At 41.8% G+C, this 13,652-nt stretch overlaps 1 protein-coding gene across 1 annotated transcript in view; it reads left to right on the top strand.

Moving 5' to 3' along the window:
- Positions 1-12,740, top strand: part of LOC138762357 (uncharacterized) — a 52,570-nt gene extending 39,830 nt beyond the window's left edge. The window contains exons 3-4 of the mRNA XM_069936125.1: positions 1,779-1,935; positions 12,285-12,740. Of these exons, the coding sequence (XP_069792226.1) occupies positions 1,779-1,935; positions 12,285-12,740 (613 nt within the window). The remainder of the gene's footprint in view (positions 1-1,778; positions 1,936-12,284) is intronic.
- The last annotated feature ends 912 nt before the right edge of the window (positions 12,741-13,652 follow it).

Here is a 13,652-nt window from a genome sequence, read left to right as displayed (position 1 = left end):
AAACCATGCATCCAGTATTAGTTAAGCTCCAACAATGCTCCAACAGAGCAGAAGAGCATTTTATTTTAATGAAGGGTCATCAACCTGAAATATTGATGCTCCTTCGCTCTCCATGGATGCTGCACAATCTGCTGGGTATTTCCAGCATTTTCTGTCTTTTTAAATTTCCACCACTTATGTTTTCTACATCTATACACACCTTAATAGCCTTGAGTCACTTTCATACCAGGTTAGTTAACATTGCATCAACTGGATAAAACTGCTCTCTACATTATTTCAATATGCTATTTTCACTGAATCTGCTATATTAAAGGACACTGACCTACTGAGTTCCTCCAGCATTGTGTGTTTTTATTTCAACCACAGTGTCCACAGATTTTCATGCTTTCCCATTTTATTTCTGTCCATTTGTACTGTACTGGAGCTATTTATGTTTAAATTAACCTGCTGATATTAGCATTATGAAAACAAATATCTCTGGATTGTAGGGTGATATCAAACGTGGGCTTTTGAAGTTTTTGTTACAATTTCAATTTCAGGTTATGAGGCAAACTCATTCCTCTGTTCCATAATGCATAAATGTACATTAAATTTAATCAAGAGTAGCCCATGCAATAAGATCCCAATCCAAAATATTCATCTCCAATCTTGAGTCAAATATCCTCATCCTAATGGCATGTTGGCACCCATTCTAGATTAAAGGAAAAATCAGAAAATGCAGGAGCAGGATATATGAGACAGCCTCAGAATTCAAACAATGAGGGAGGAATCCAGACCAACAAATTGGATATGATAAGGAACTAGGTAGAATTAAATCATGCCTGTGAGAAAGAAGGCTGGGAATGGCGAGATGATGGGGGAAGAAGGGGGTGGGGAGGAGGTTTAACAAAGTCCAGAGAAGTCAATGTTAATGTTATCCGGGTGGAGGGTGCCCAGTCAGAAGATGAGGTGTTGTTCCTCCAATTTACAGGTGGTCTGATGTACCCTACTTCTATATTTTCTGATTTTTCCTTGAAGAAGGGCTCAGGCCCGAAATGTCAGCAATATATCTTTGTCTCTTATAGATGCGGAAATGACCAGTTGAGTTCCTCCAGCATTTTAGTGTGTTTTCTACAATCACAGCATCTACAGTCTATTGTGTTTCACTAATGAATAGAATTAACCAATTAAAATTGATCTACTGTTTTTCATGAAAGATGACTAAGTTAGGAACTGGAATTCTTTTTCAGATGACCTTGGCACTTACAGAATGCCAGATAAATCATTCAGTTGAGACTAATCTTAAGTATTTTTTTCAAAAGGCTTAAAATCTTTCATGTGTGAAAGAAACGTTAATGGATTCCTAAAAGAGATGGGTGACTCACAATGCTTAATTATAAGCTTCCAATTCAATTAATCTTCTCATCACTATCTACCTTTGAGCTCTGTAACTATATCTTGGCATTACAGTCAAATAACAATGCTTCCCACAATGGTGTCCTTCCTGTAATAATTAAGCTTTCATCTATTGATGTACCTGAAAGAAATGGTGCTGAAGAGACAGCCAGTGAGATTATGTGCTTCTATTTCGAGACAGTTGGGTATTAATTGGGAACATGAGCTTCAAGTGCAATGCTTCTTGCAATATACACATTCCTTTTTTTAATTCAAATGTAGTAATTCAGCAGAGCTTCACAACTTTCAGGAAAACTCCAAGGACTTATCGCAAAACAGAGTTATGACCATTATTTCCACTTCAGTCTCAACTTCTATACCTTTTTTTCATCTTCTCTTTGAAGGACCTTGCATGCTCAGCAATTCTTCTGTTCCGGAAAAGGAGAAAGAATGTCACAAGTGTTTGTACAAGAGATTTGGATCGAGAACATCTTATGCACAGCACATAAAGGCGCTGCAGTGAAGAATTTGTATCTGAAACTGGGTTGTAATTATGGTCAGGTACGCCATGTTACTTAGGTTGCACGGTGACGTTCCTTGGAACGCTTGCTCTTCCCTCAGCTGAAGAACCAATTGCAGCAGAACAATTGGCTTGATGCCCCTTCATTCATCCAGGTTATTGCAAGGCCAAAATGACAAAAGCTCTCTTTACAACCCTATCCACCTGTGACACCACTTCCATGGAATTATGAATCTGTATTCCCAGGTGCTTCTGTTCTACTGCACTCCTCAGTGCCCTACCATTTACTGTGTATGTCCTTTCTTGCTTTGTCCTTTCAAAATTCAATACTTCACACTTGTCTGCATTCAATTCCATCTCCATTTTTCAGCCCATTTTTTTCAGCTTGTCCAGATCCCTCTGCAAGCTTTGAAAACCTTCATTGTCTACAACACCACCAATCTTAATATCATCTGCAAGCTTGCTTTTTTTGAATATTTCAAATTTTTCACACATGTATTCATGTCAAAATGTAAAATAAAATAATGTAATCATATCAAAACAATTATACATGATGGTTTTATAAAACCACCAAGATATAACCCCCCCCCAAATCCCTCCCTTAAATAATAATTCTAAAAAGGATAGAAAAGAAAGAAGGAAGAAAGAGAGAAGGAAAAAGAATACAATTATAAAGAAAGATTTAAAAAAAGATGACCTGGTTGTCTTTCACTCAATTTTCACCATTTTCAATTCTATTTGTTTATTTATTCCAAGAAGTTAATAAGGCTCATGAGGTTTAGGGAAAGTCCATTTATAAATTTATACCTATAATATGTAAATATGGGGACCAAAATTTCAAAGAAATATCATGTTTATTCCTCAAATTATATGTAATTTTGTCAAGAGGTATACAGCATGCCATCTTTCCAAACCTAAATGAGAATCCAATTTCCATGTCATTGCTACACACTTTCTTGCAACTGCTAATACAATTTTTACAAATGCTTTTTGATAAAAAATTAATTTCAATTTTGGTCTTATCCCTGAAATAATATGCAGTAAAAAACAACATTAGATTCTGAGGAAATTTAACTCCTGTGACTAGCTCCAAAAATATTTTTAATTCTATCCAAAATGGTCTCAATTTTGGACATGACCATGTAGTATGTAAAAAAAGTACCAATCTCTTGGCTACATCTAAAACATTGATATCTGCAAACTTGCTGATCCAATTTACCACATTATCATTCAGATCATTAATATAGATGACAAACCACAATGGTCCCAGCACCAATCCCTGAGGCACACCACAAGTTACAGGCCTATAGTCTGAGAAGCAATCATCCACCATTACTCACTAGCTTCTCTGGCCCAGCCATTGTTGAATCCAGTTCACTACATCACCATGAATACCTAGCATCTGAAAGTTCCTGACTAACCTCCCACGTGGGACCTTGTCAAGGCCTTACTAAAGTCCATGTAAGCAACATCCACAGCTTTTCCTTCATCAACTTTTCCGGTAACCTCCTACAAATAATCTACAAGTTTGGTTAAACACAACCTACCACGCGCAAAGCCACGTTGACTATCTCCAATCATTTTCTGGCTATCCAAATAATTGTATATCTGATCTCTTAGAACCCTTCCAATAATTTACCTACTTCTGACATCAGGCTCACCAGCCTATAATTTACAGGGTTACTTATAACCATATAACCATATAACCACTTACAGCATAGAACAGGCCAGTTCGGCCTTACTAGTCCATGCCGTAACAAATCCCCACCCTCCTAGTCCCACTGACCAGCACCTGTCCATACCCCTCCAGTCCCCTCCTATTCATGTAACGATCCAGTCTTTCCTTAAATGTAACCAATGATCCCGCCTCGACCACGTCTTCCGGAACCTCATTCCACATCCCTACCACCCTTTGCGTAAAGAAATTTCCCCTCATGTTCCGTTTATAATTCTCCCCCTTCAACCTTAAACCATGCCCTCTAGTTTGAATCTCCCCGACTCTTAATTGAAAAAGCCTATCCACATTTACTCTCTGTCCCTTTTAAAATTTTAAACACCTCTATCAAGTCCCCCCTCAATCTTCTATGCTCCAGAGAAAAAAGCTCCAGTCTGCACAACCTTTCCCTGTAACTCAGACCCTGAAATCCTGTCAACATTCTCGTGAACCTTCTCTGCACTCTCTCTATTTTGTTTATATCTTTCCTATAATTTGGTGACCAAAACTGTACAGAGTACTCCAAATTTGGCCTCACCAATGCCTTGTACAATTTCATCATAACCTCCCTACGCTTGAATTCAATACTCCAATTTATGAAGGCCAACATTCCAAATGGCTTCTTCACCACACCATCTACCTGAGTATCAGCCTTGAGAGTACTATTTACCATCACTCCTAAATCCCTTTGTTGCTCTGCACATCTCAATAGCCTACCGTTTAATGCATATGACCTATTTTGATTTGCCTTTCCAAAATGTAACACCTCACATTTATATGTATTAAATTCCATCAGCCAATTCTCAGCCCACACCTCCAGCCTTCCTAAATCACCTTTTAATCTACAGTAATCTTCCTCACTGTCCACAACACCACCAATCTTTGTATCATCCACAAACTTGCTTATCCAATTCTCCACCCCTACTTCCAGATCGTTAATATATATAACAAACAATAGTGGACCCAGGACCGATCCCTGAGGAACTCCACTAGTCACCGGCCTCCAATTGGACAAAAACTTTCTACCACTACTCCCTGACACCTCCCATCCAACCATTTCTGAATCTATTTCACTACCTCCTTATTTATACCTAATGCCTCCACCTTTTTTCCTAACCTCCTGTGGGGAACTTTGTCAAAAGCTTTACTAAAGTCTAAATAGACAACATCCACAGCTCCAAATATTTGTAAATACCATCCCTCAGAACACTTTCCATCAACTTGCCCACCACAGACGTCAGACTCACGGACATATAATTCCCAGGTTTACATTTGGACCCTTTCTTAAATTGCGAAACCACATGCGCAACCCTCCAATCCTTTGGCACTACACCCGTGACATCCTAAATATCTCTGTTAATGGCCCCACTATCTGTCCACAAGCCTCCCTGAGTGTCCTTGGGAATATTTTGTCTGGTCCCGGAGATTTATCCACCTTTATCTTTTTTAACACAGCCATCACTACCTTCTCGGTTATCCTTATATGCTTCATGACCTCCCCACTATTTTTCTTTACTTCAACTGGTTCAATATTTTTTTTCCCTAGTGAATACCGAGGCAAAGAAATCATTCAAAATTTCCCCCATTTCCTCTGACTTCTCACTCAGCCTACCCTCACTATCTACAAGAGGTCCAATTGTATCCCTCACTAATCTTTTACTTTTAATGTACTTATAGAAACCCTTTGGATTTATTTTTACTGTGTCTGCCAAAGCCTCTTCTTGCCTTTTTTTGGCTTTTCTAATTTCTCTCTTAAGATTGCTTCTACACTCCTTGTAGTCCTCCTTCAAATTCTCAGCTCCCTGCTCTTTATACCTCTTGTACACCTCCCTTTTTCTCCTAACCAAATTTCCAATATTCTTCGAAAACCAAGCCTCTATGACTTCCAGCCTTTCCTTTGATCCTCACTGGGACATATCTTCTCTGTACCCTCAAAATTTCTTTTTTGAATATCCTCCATTTTTCATTAACATCCTTACCTGAAAATATCCTGTCCCACTCAATACTCCCCAAATCCCTTCTTATTCCTTTGAAATTTGCTCTTTTCCAATCCAGAACCTCAACCTTAGGCCCCTCTTTGCTCTTCCCTAAAACTAACCGAAAACTAACAGAGTTATGATCACTAGACCCAAGTTGTTCTCCAACGTTAATGTCCCATACCTGACCTAGCTCGTTCCCTAACAGGAGATCCAGTATTACACCGTCCCGAGTTGGTTCTTCTACTAATTGATTTAGAAAACAATCTTGAACACATTTAACGAACTCTAGCCCATCCAGCCATCTAACTGTGTGGGTATCCCAATCAATGTGAGGGAAGTTAAAATCTCCCATGATCACTACCTTATGATTCTCACACATACACGTCATCTCCCTACAAATTTGTTCCTCTAATTCTCTTGGCCCATTTGGTGGTCTGTAATACACCCCTATTAGCACCCTCATGACTCCTTCACCCCTCAATTCCACCCAAACAGCCTCACTGGACGATCCCTCCAGACCATCCTGCCACCTCACGGCAGTAGTGTCCTCCTTAACAAGCAGAGCAACTCCTCCCCCTTTTTTACCCCCTGATCTATCACATCTAAAACAAATGTATCCTGGAATATTAAGTTGCCAGTCCTGCCCCTCCTGTAGCCAGGTCTCACTAATTGCCACAATATCATGACCCCAAGTATCTGTCCATGCTCTAAGCTCATCTACTTTATTCACTATGCTTCTTGCATTAAAATATATATGCATTTCAGAGAATGACCCCCACATATATTCTCTTTTCTACCTTTTACCCTAATCTCCATCCTACCTATTTTATTGTTATTATTCCTATCTAGGTGGCCATGCTCCCTTGACACTGCTCTCACACTCTGATCCCCATCCCCCTGCCAAACTAGTTTAAACCTTCCCCCACAGCTCTAGCAAATCTGCTTGCCAGCACATTGGTCCCCCTCCAGTTCAAGTGCAGTCCTCCTTTTGTACAGGTCCGATCTTCCCCAGAAGAGATCCCAATGATCCAGAAATCTTATCCCTTGCCCCCTGCACCATCTCTTTAGCCACGCATTCATCCTCCACATCCTCCTATTTCTACCCTCACTAGCGCATGGCACCGGCAGCAATCCAGAGATTACTACCTTGGAGGTCCTATTTTTTACCTTCCTACCTAATTCCACATAATCCTGTTTCAGGACCTCATCCCCACTTCTAACTAAGTCATTGGTCCCCACATGGACCACGACTTCTGGCTGTTCTCCTTCCCCTTGCAGAATGCCATGAACTCGATCAGAGATATCCCTGACCCTGGCACCAGGGAGGCAACAGACCAACCTGGATCCCCGATCTCGTCCCACAAACCTTCTATCTGTCCCTCTGACTAATGAGTCCCCAACTACAAGTATCCTGTTCTTATCCCTCCTTCCCTTCTGAACCTCAGGGGCAGCCCCTGTGCCAGAGACCTTACCCCCACAACTCATCCCTGGTAGGCTGTTCCCCCCAGCAGTATCCAATGCCGAATACATGTTACTGAGTGGCACTTCCACAGGGTACTCTGCACTGGCACTCTCCCTCCTTTCCTCACAGTCACCCAATTCCCCGACTCCTGCCTTCTAGGGGTGACTGTCTCCCTGTAACTCCTCTCTATCACTGACTCTGCTTCCCTTATGATCCTCAGTTCATCCAACTGCAGCTCAAGCTCCCTATCGCGGTCCTATGCAATTGGATGTACCTTTTGCAGGTGTAGTCGTCAGAAACAGCTGTTGTGTCTCTGACTTCCCACATCCCACAACTGGAGCATTTGACTACCCCAAATGACTCCATTTCCTCCTTTCTTACGATAATATGTTGTTACATTTGGAGCTTTTTTTCAACAACAGAACAACATGAGCTACCCTCCAATTCTCTGGCACCTCAGCCGTGGCTAAGGACATATTAAATATGTCCTGCAATTTCTACACTAGCCTCCCTCAAGATTCAAGGAAATATCTTGTCAAAGAAGCACCACGACTCTATGCCTGTTTCTTGAGTGAATACTGATTAAAAAACACCAGTTAACATCTCCCCCATCTCCTTTGACTCCATACAAAGATGATTCACTTTGATTTCCAAAAGGTCCAATTTTGTTTCTTACTATCCCTTTTGCTCTTAATGTACCTGCAGAAACCCTGAGGATTTTCCTTCATGATTCTCCTGATTTCTTTCTTGAGAATTTTCTTGTATTTTATAAATGCCTCAAGTACCTCATTGGGTCCATGTTGCTTTTACCACCTGAACCAGATCCCCAATATCCCTCAAAAACCAAGGTTCCCTGTGCCTGCTAACCTTGCCTTTAATCCTAACAGGAACATACAAAGTCTGAACTCTCAAAGTTTCACCTTTGAAGGTCCTCCACTTGCCTCACACAACCTTGCCTGAAAACAGCTCTCCCCAATCCACGCATTCTAGAACTTTCTCATTTCCTCAAAATGAGCCTTTCTCCAATATAGAATCTCAACCTGAGGCCCAGACCTATGCTTCTCCAAAATTAACTTGAAACTAATGGCGTTATGATCACTGAACCCAAAGTGTTCCCCTACACGTGTTTCTGTCACCTGTCCTGTCTCATTGATTAATAGGAGATCCAGTATTGCATTCTCTCTAGCTTGTACCTCTATATATTGATTTAGAAAATGTTCCTGATCACATTTTGACAAACTCCAAGCCATCCATCCCTTTTACAATATAGAATCCAAATCAATATGCAGAAAGTTAAAATCCCCTACTATCACAACCTTATGTTTCCTGCAGCTGTCTGCTATCTCTCTACAGATTTCCTCTTTCAATTCTCGTTGACTATTGAGCAGTCAATGGTATAACCCCAGGAGGTGGTCATACCTTTCCTGTTCCTCGACTCCACCCATAGAGCCTCAGTAGATAAGCCCTCTGGTCTGTCCTGCCTAAGCACAGCTATGATATTTTCCCAAATGAGTAATGCCACTCCTTCTCTGTTAATTCCCTCATTCTATCACATCTAAAGCAACAGAAGGACAGAACATCGAGCTGCCAGTCCTACACCCCCACACACACCCCACCAAGTTTCATTAATGGCCACAATTTCATAATTCCTCATGCCAATTTATGCTCTAAGCTCATCTGCCTTTCCTACAATACTCTTTGCATTGAAATTTTCCACCATGTACAACCCTTTGACTTCTAACTTTGCATGTAATTTTCAGATAGTACTTCCCTTATCCACTCCTCTATCTGCTCTCCACTCTGGTTCCCATCTCTCTGCAAATCTAGTTTAAATGCATCGGAGCAGCACTAGTAAACCTTCCCACAAGGATATTAGTCCCCCTCCAGCTCAAATGCATATTGTCCCTTCGGAACAGGTCCCATCTTCCCTGGGAGACAGGCCAATGATCCAGAAACCTGAAGCTCTCCCTCCTGCACCACATCTGTAGCTAAATGTTATTATCCTCCAATTTTTAACCTCACTATCAAAACTGTGATAACCCTGGAGGTCTTGTCCTTCAACCAACTCCCTGAACTCTCATTGCAGGACCTTCTCACCACAACATCTGGCTCCTTCCTGAGAACAGTCTGATATATCTTGGACCCTGGCACCAGGGAGGCAACATACCATCTGCTATACTCTATAGAATCTCTTATCTAACTAACCCTTACCCTAACTTTGAATCCCCTATCATTATAGCTCACCTTTTCTCCTCCCTTCCCTTCTTGCCATATGAATAGACTATTCGCAAGAGAGCTATTCATGGTGGCTTGTCCCAGACAAGAGAGTAGCTATTCGTGGTGGCTTACCTCCCCTACTAAGACTATCCAAATTGGTCTACTTGTTATTGAGGGGAACAGCCACAGCGGTGACCTGCACTGCCTGTCTGTTCCCTTTCCCTCTCCTGACTGTCACACATCTACCCTCCTCTTGCCTCCTAGGTGTGATAGCATCACTGTAACTCCTGTCTATCACCCCCTCAGCCTCCTGAATGATCTAGAGTTCATCCAACTCCAGCTCCAATTCATGCACTTCTCATCAGGGATAGTGCTGGCTTCCCTGACAACCCACATTCTGCAAGAGGTGCATTCTCCTGCTATGGCTGCCATTCCCACTGTTTATGACTAGAGGAACAAACTAGAGGATATATAAAACCTGCCCTTACCCGTGCCTCTCTATTGAATCCTTTTGTTCTTTGAAAAATAACCATATAACAATTACAGCATGGAAATAGGCCCTCACTGATCCAAGTACCCTCCTCTAATCCCACTTACCAGCACCCTGCCCATATCCATCCATACCCCTCCCATCCATATACTCATCCAACTCTTTCTTAAATGACAAAATTGACCCTGCCTACACCACTTTTCCCAGAAGCCCATTCCACACAGTAACCACTCTCTGAGTATAGAAGTTCCCCCTCATATTATTTCTAAACCTTTGCACGTCAACTCTCAATCCATGACCTCTTGTATCCATCTCTCCCATGCTCAATGGGAAAAGCCTTTCCACATCAACTCTATTCATCCTTCTCACTATCTTAAACAGCTCTATCAAATCCCCTCTCAGGCTTCTACGTTCCAAGGAATAAAGATCTAATTTGCTCAATCTTTCCTTGTAGTCCAGATGCTGAAACCCAGGCAATATTTTTATAAATCTTCTCTGCACTCTCTCTATCGTGTTAATATCCTTCCTATAAATCGGTGACCAGAACTGCACACAGTACTCTAAATTTGGCCTCACCAATGTCTTGTACAGTTTCATCATTACTTCCCAACTCCTATATTCTATGCACTGATTTATATAGGCAAGCATACTAAAGGCCTTCTTCACCACCCTATCCACATGCGCTCCTACCTTCAGGGAACAATGCACCGTTATTCCTCGATCTTTCTGCTCCACTGCATTCTTCAATGCCCTCCCATTTACCACATATGTCTTGCTTTGATTATTCTTTCCAAAATGAAGCACCTCACACTTATCAGCATTAAACTCCATCTGCCATTTTTCTGCCCACTCCTCTAAGCAGTTTAAATCCCTCTGCAATCTTTAACAACCCTCTTCATCATCCACAATTCCCCATATTTTAGTATCATCTGCATGTTTACTAATCCAATTTACTGCCCCCTCCTCCAGATCATTAATATATATGACAAACAGCAATGGTCCCAATACCGAACCCTGAGGTACACCGCTTGTCACTGTCCTCCATCCTGGCAAACAATTATCTACTACTACTCTCTGTCACCTTCCTCCCAGCCACTGTTGAATCCATTTGACTATCTCCAAATTAATACCCAAGGACTTAGCCTTCCTAACTAACTTCCTATGTGGAACCTTATCGAAGGCCTTACTGAAGTCCATATAGGCAACATCCACTGCTCTACCCTCATCAACATTCCTAGTCACCTCTTCAAAAAATTCAACAAGATTGGTCAAACACGAGCTTCCACGCACAAATCCGTGTTGAGTGTCCCTGATCAAACCCTGTCCCTCCATATACTTATATATACTATCTCTAAGAATGCTTTCCATCAATTTACCTACCACAGACGTCAGACTTACAGGCCGATAATTGATAGACTTGCTCCTTGAACCCTTTTTAAACAAAGGAACCACATGTGCAACACGCCAAACCTCCAACACTATACCCGTCTCTAATGACATTTGAAATATCACTGCCAGAGCCTCCGCTATTTTCTTACTAACTTCTCTCAAGGTCCTGGGGAAAATCCTGTAAGGATCTGGAGACTTATCCACCTTTATATGTTTCAAAAGCTCCAGTGCTACTTCTTTCTTAATCACTGTAGTCTCCATATTTACCCACTTTGCTTCCTTTACCCTGCACAATTCAATAGAAATTGTTCAAGACCTCTCCCATCTCTTTTGGCTCCACACACATTTGTCCTTTCCGATTCTCTATTGGACCAATTTTATCTCTCATTTTCCTTTTGCTATTTACATATTTGTAGAAATCCTTTGGATTTATTTTCACCCTGCTTGCTAGAGTCACCTCATACCTTCTTTTAGCTTTTCTAATTTATTTCTTAAGATTCTTTTTACATTCAATATAGTACCCAAACATCTTTTTGTCCCTGTTTCTTATATTTATTGTAGTACTCCCTCTTTTTTCGAACCAAGTTTCCAATATCCCTTGAGAACTGTGGCTCTCTCAAACTTTTGACCTGACCTTTCAACCTAACAGGTATATAAAGATTTTATACTCTTAAACTCTCTCCTTTAAAAGACCTCCATTTCTCTATTACATCCTTCCCAGAAAACAAATTGTCCCAATCCACCCCTTGTAAATCCTTTCGCATCTCCTTAAACCTAGCTTTTCCCCACTCGAAAACCTCAACTCTGGGCCCAGACCTATCCTTTTCCATAATTACCTTGAAGCTAATGATCACTGGAGCCGAAGTTCTCCCCCACACATACCTCTGTCACCTGACCCATCTCATTCCCCAACAGTAAATCCAACATAGCTCCCTCTATAGTTGGTACCTCCATGTATTGATGTAAAAAGCTATCCTGCACACATTTTACAAACTCCAACCCATCCAGCCCTTCATGGAATGGGTTTCCCAATCAATATTCGGAAAATTAAAATCCCCCACAATCACTACCCTGTGCTTATTACAAATATCTGCTATCTCCCTACTAATTTGTTCCTCCAATTCGCATTCCCCATTCAGTGGTCTATAATACACCCCTATCATCGAGGCGCGACGAAAGCGTGCTGTGCACAAGACCCAAGCAGCATCCACTGCCATGACAGCACCTACCCACTTGTGTCCTACACGTGGGCGAGCCTTCAGGGCCCAGATTGGCCTCATAAGTCACCTCCGGACCCACAGCCACCAATCTCCAATTTGACTTTGAAGCCAAAGTCATCTTCGACTATGAAGGACAAACAACAAGAGCAACAACAACATATTTCTGTAGCCATTATGTGGCAGAAATCAGGCCATGTAGCATGTAAAAGTAACATTGATTTCACCTGGAAGAAATTGTGTTTGCAATCATTTCCATTCAGGCACATTGCAAAATTGGACCAGGCACTTCCTTCCATGATCCACACCAGCATATCTGACACTTTCCCAGTATCTATTACAATTCACCTAAAGCACATTGCTGGCATACCAGCATAATCATGAACATGCCAACATCAAAGCATTTCACTATGAGGTTATGTGATCCATCATGGAAATCAGAGCATGAAATTTAAATTTAGACCTATAGCACTGTTACAGGCCCTTTCGGTCCATGAGCCTGTGCCACCCAATTACACCCAAAGGGCCTACAACTCTGGTATACATCTGAGTCCCCTTGTTAGAACTGGGAGCTTCATGGGACCTCAATCATTCTATGAGGACCATGGAAAGTCATATGAGTATTGGAAGCATATTACACTGGCTGGCTGATTTGGTGACATCAGAACACCCCATCTAGGCAATTGACGGCAACTGCTCAAACAGATACAGCTAACAGGAAGTGTTTTCTCAAATATTGAGCATTCCACTGTATTAATTCCGTCACTGGTGGCTCTGGAACTTTGAGGTAGATCCCATCAGGAAGGAGCCTAATGTCATAGAGTCTACAGAGACAGTCGACACCACCTGAACCATATACAGGGTCAGGTTTGCCCAAGGCTGAATTGTATGAAATCCTGAATGTAGAGTTTCAAGCACACTCCCATGCCTGGACAAGTTTTTGTCGATAATCAAATTCCTTTCCAGAGGATCACTTCTCTCTTGTGTCTCCCTATTTGCTGCTCACTTCAGCAGTACAGAGGAGACTTAAACTAGGCACTGCAGCTGTGATTGTTATCCTCTTCTTCTTTGGCTTGGCTTCGCGGACGAAGATTTATGGAGGGGGTAAATGTCCACATCAGCTGCAGGCTCGTTTGTGGCTGACAAGTCCGATGCGGGACAGGCAGACACGGTTGCAGCAGTTGCAGGGGAAAATTGGTTGGTTGGGGTTGGGTGTTGGGTTTTTCCTCCTTTGCCTTTTGTCAGTGAGGTGGGCTCTGCGGTCTTCTTCAAAGGAGGTTGCTGCCCGCC

The sequence above is a fragment of the Narcine bancroftii genome, chromosome 4 (assembly GCF_036971445.1).
Source record: "Narcine bancroftii isolate sNarBan1 chromosome 4, sNarBan1.hap1, whole genome shotgun sequence".
Lineage (NCBI taxonomy): Eukaryota > Metazoa > Chordata > Chondrichthyes > Torpediniformes > Narcinidae > Narcine > Narcine bancroftii.
This window is presented reverse-complemented; position numbering and strand designations above follow the sequence as displayed.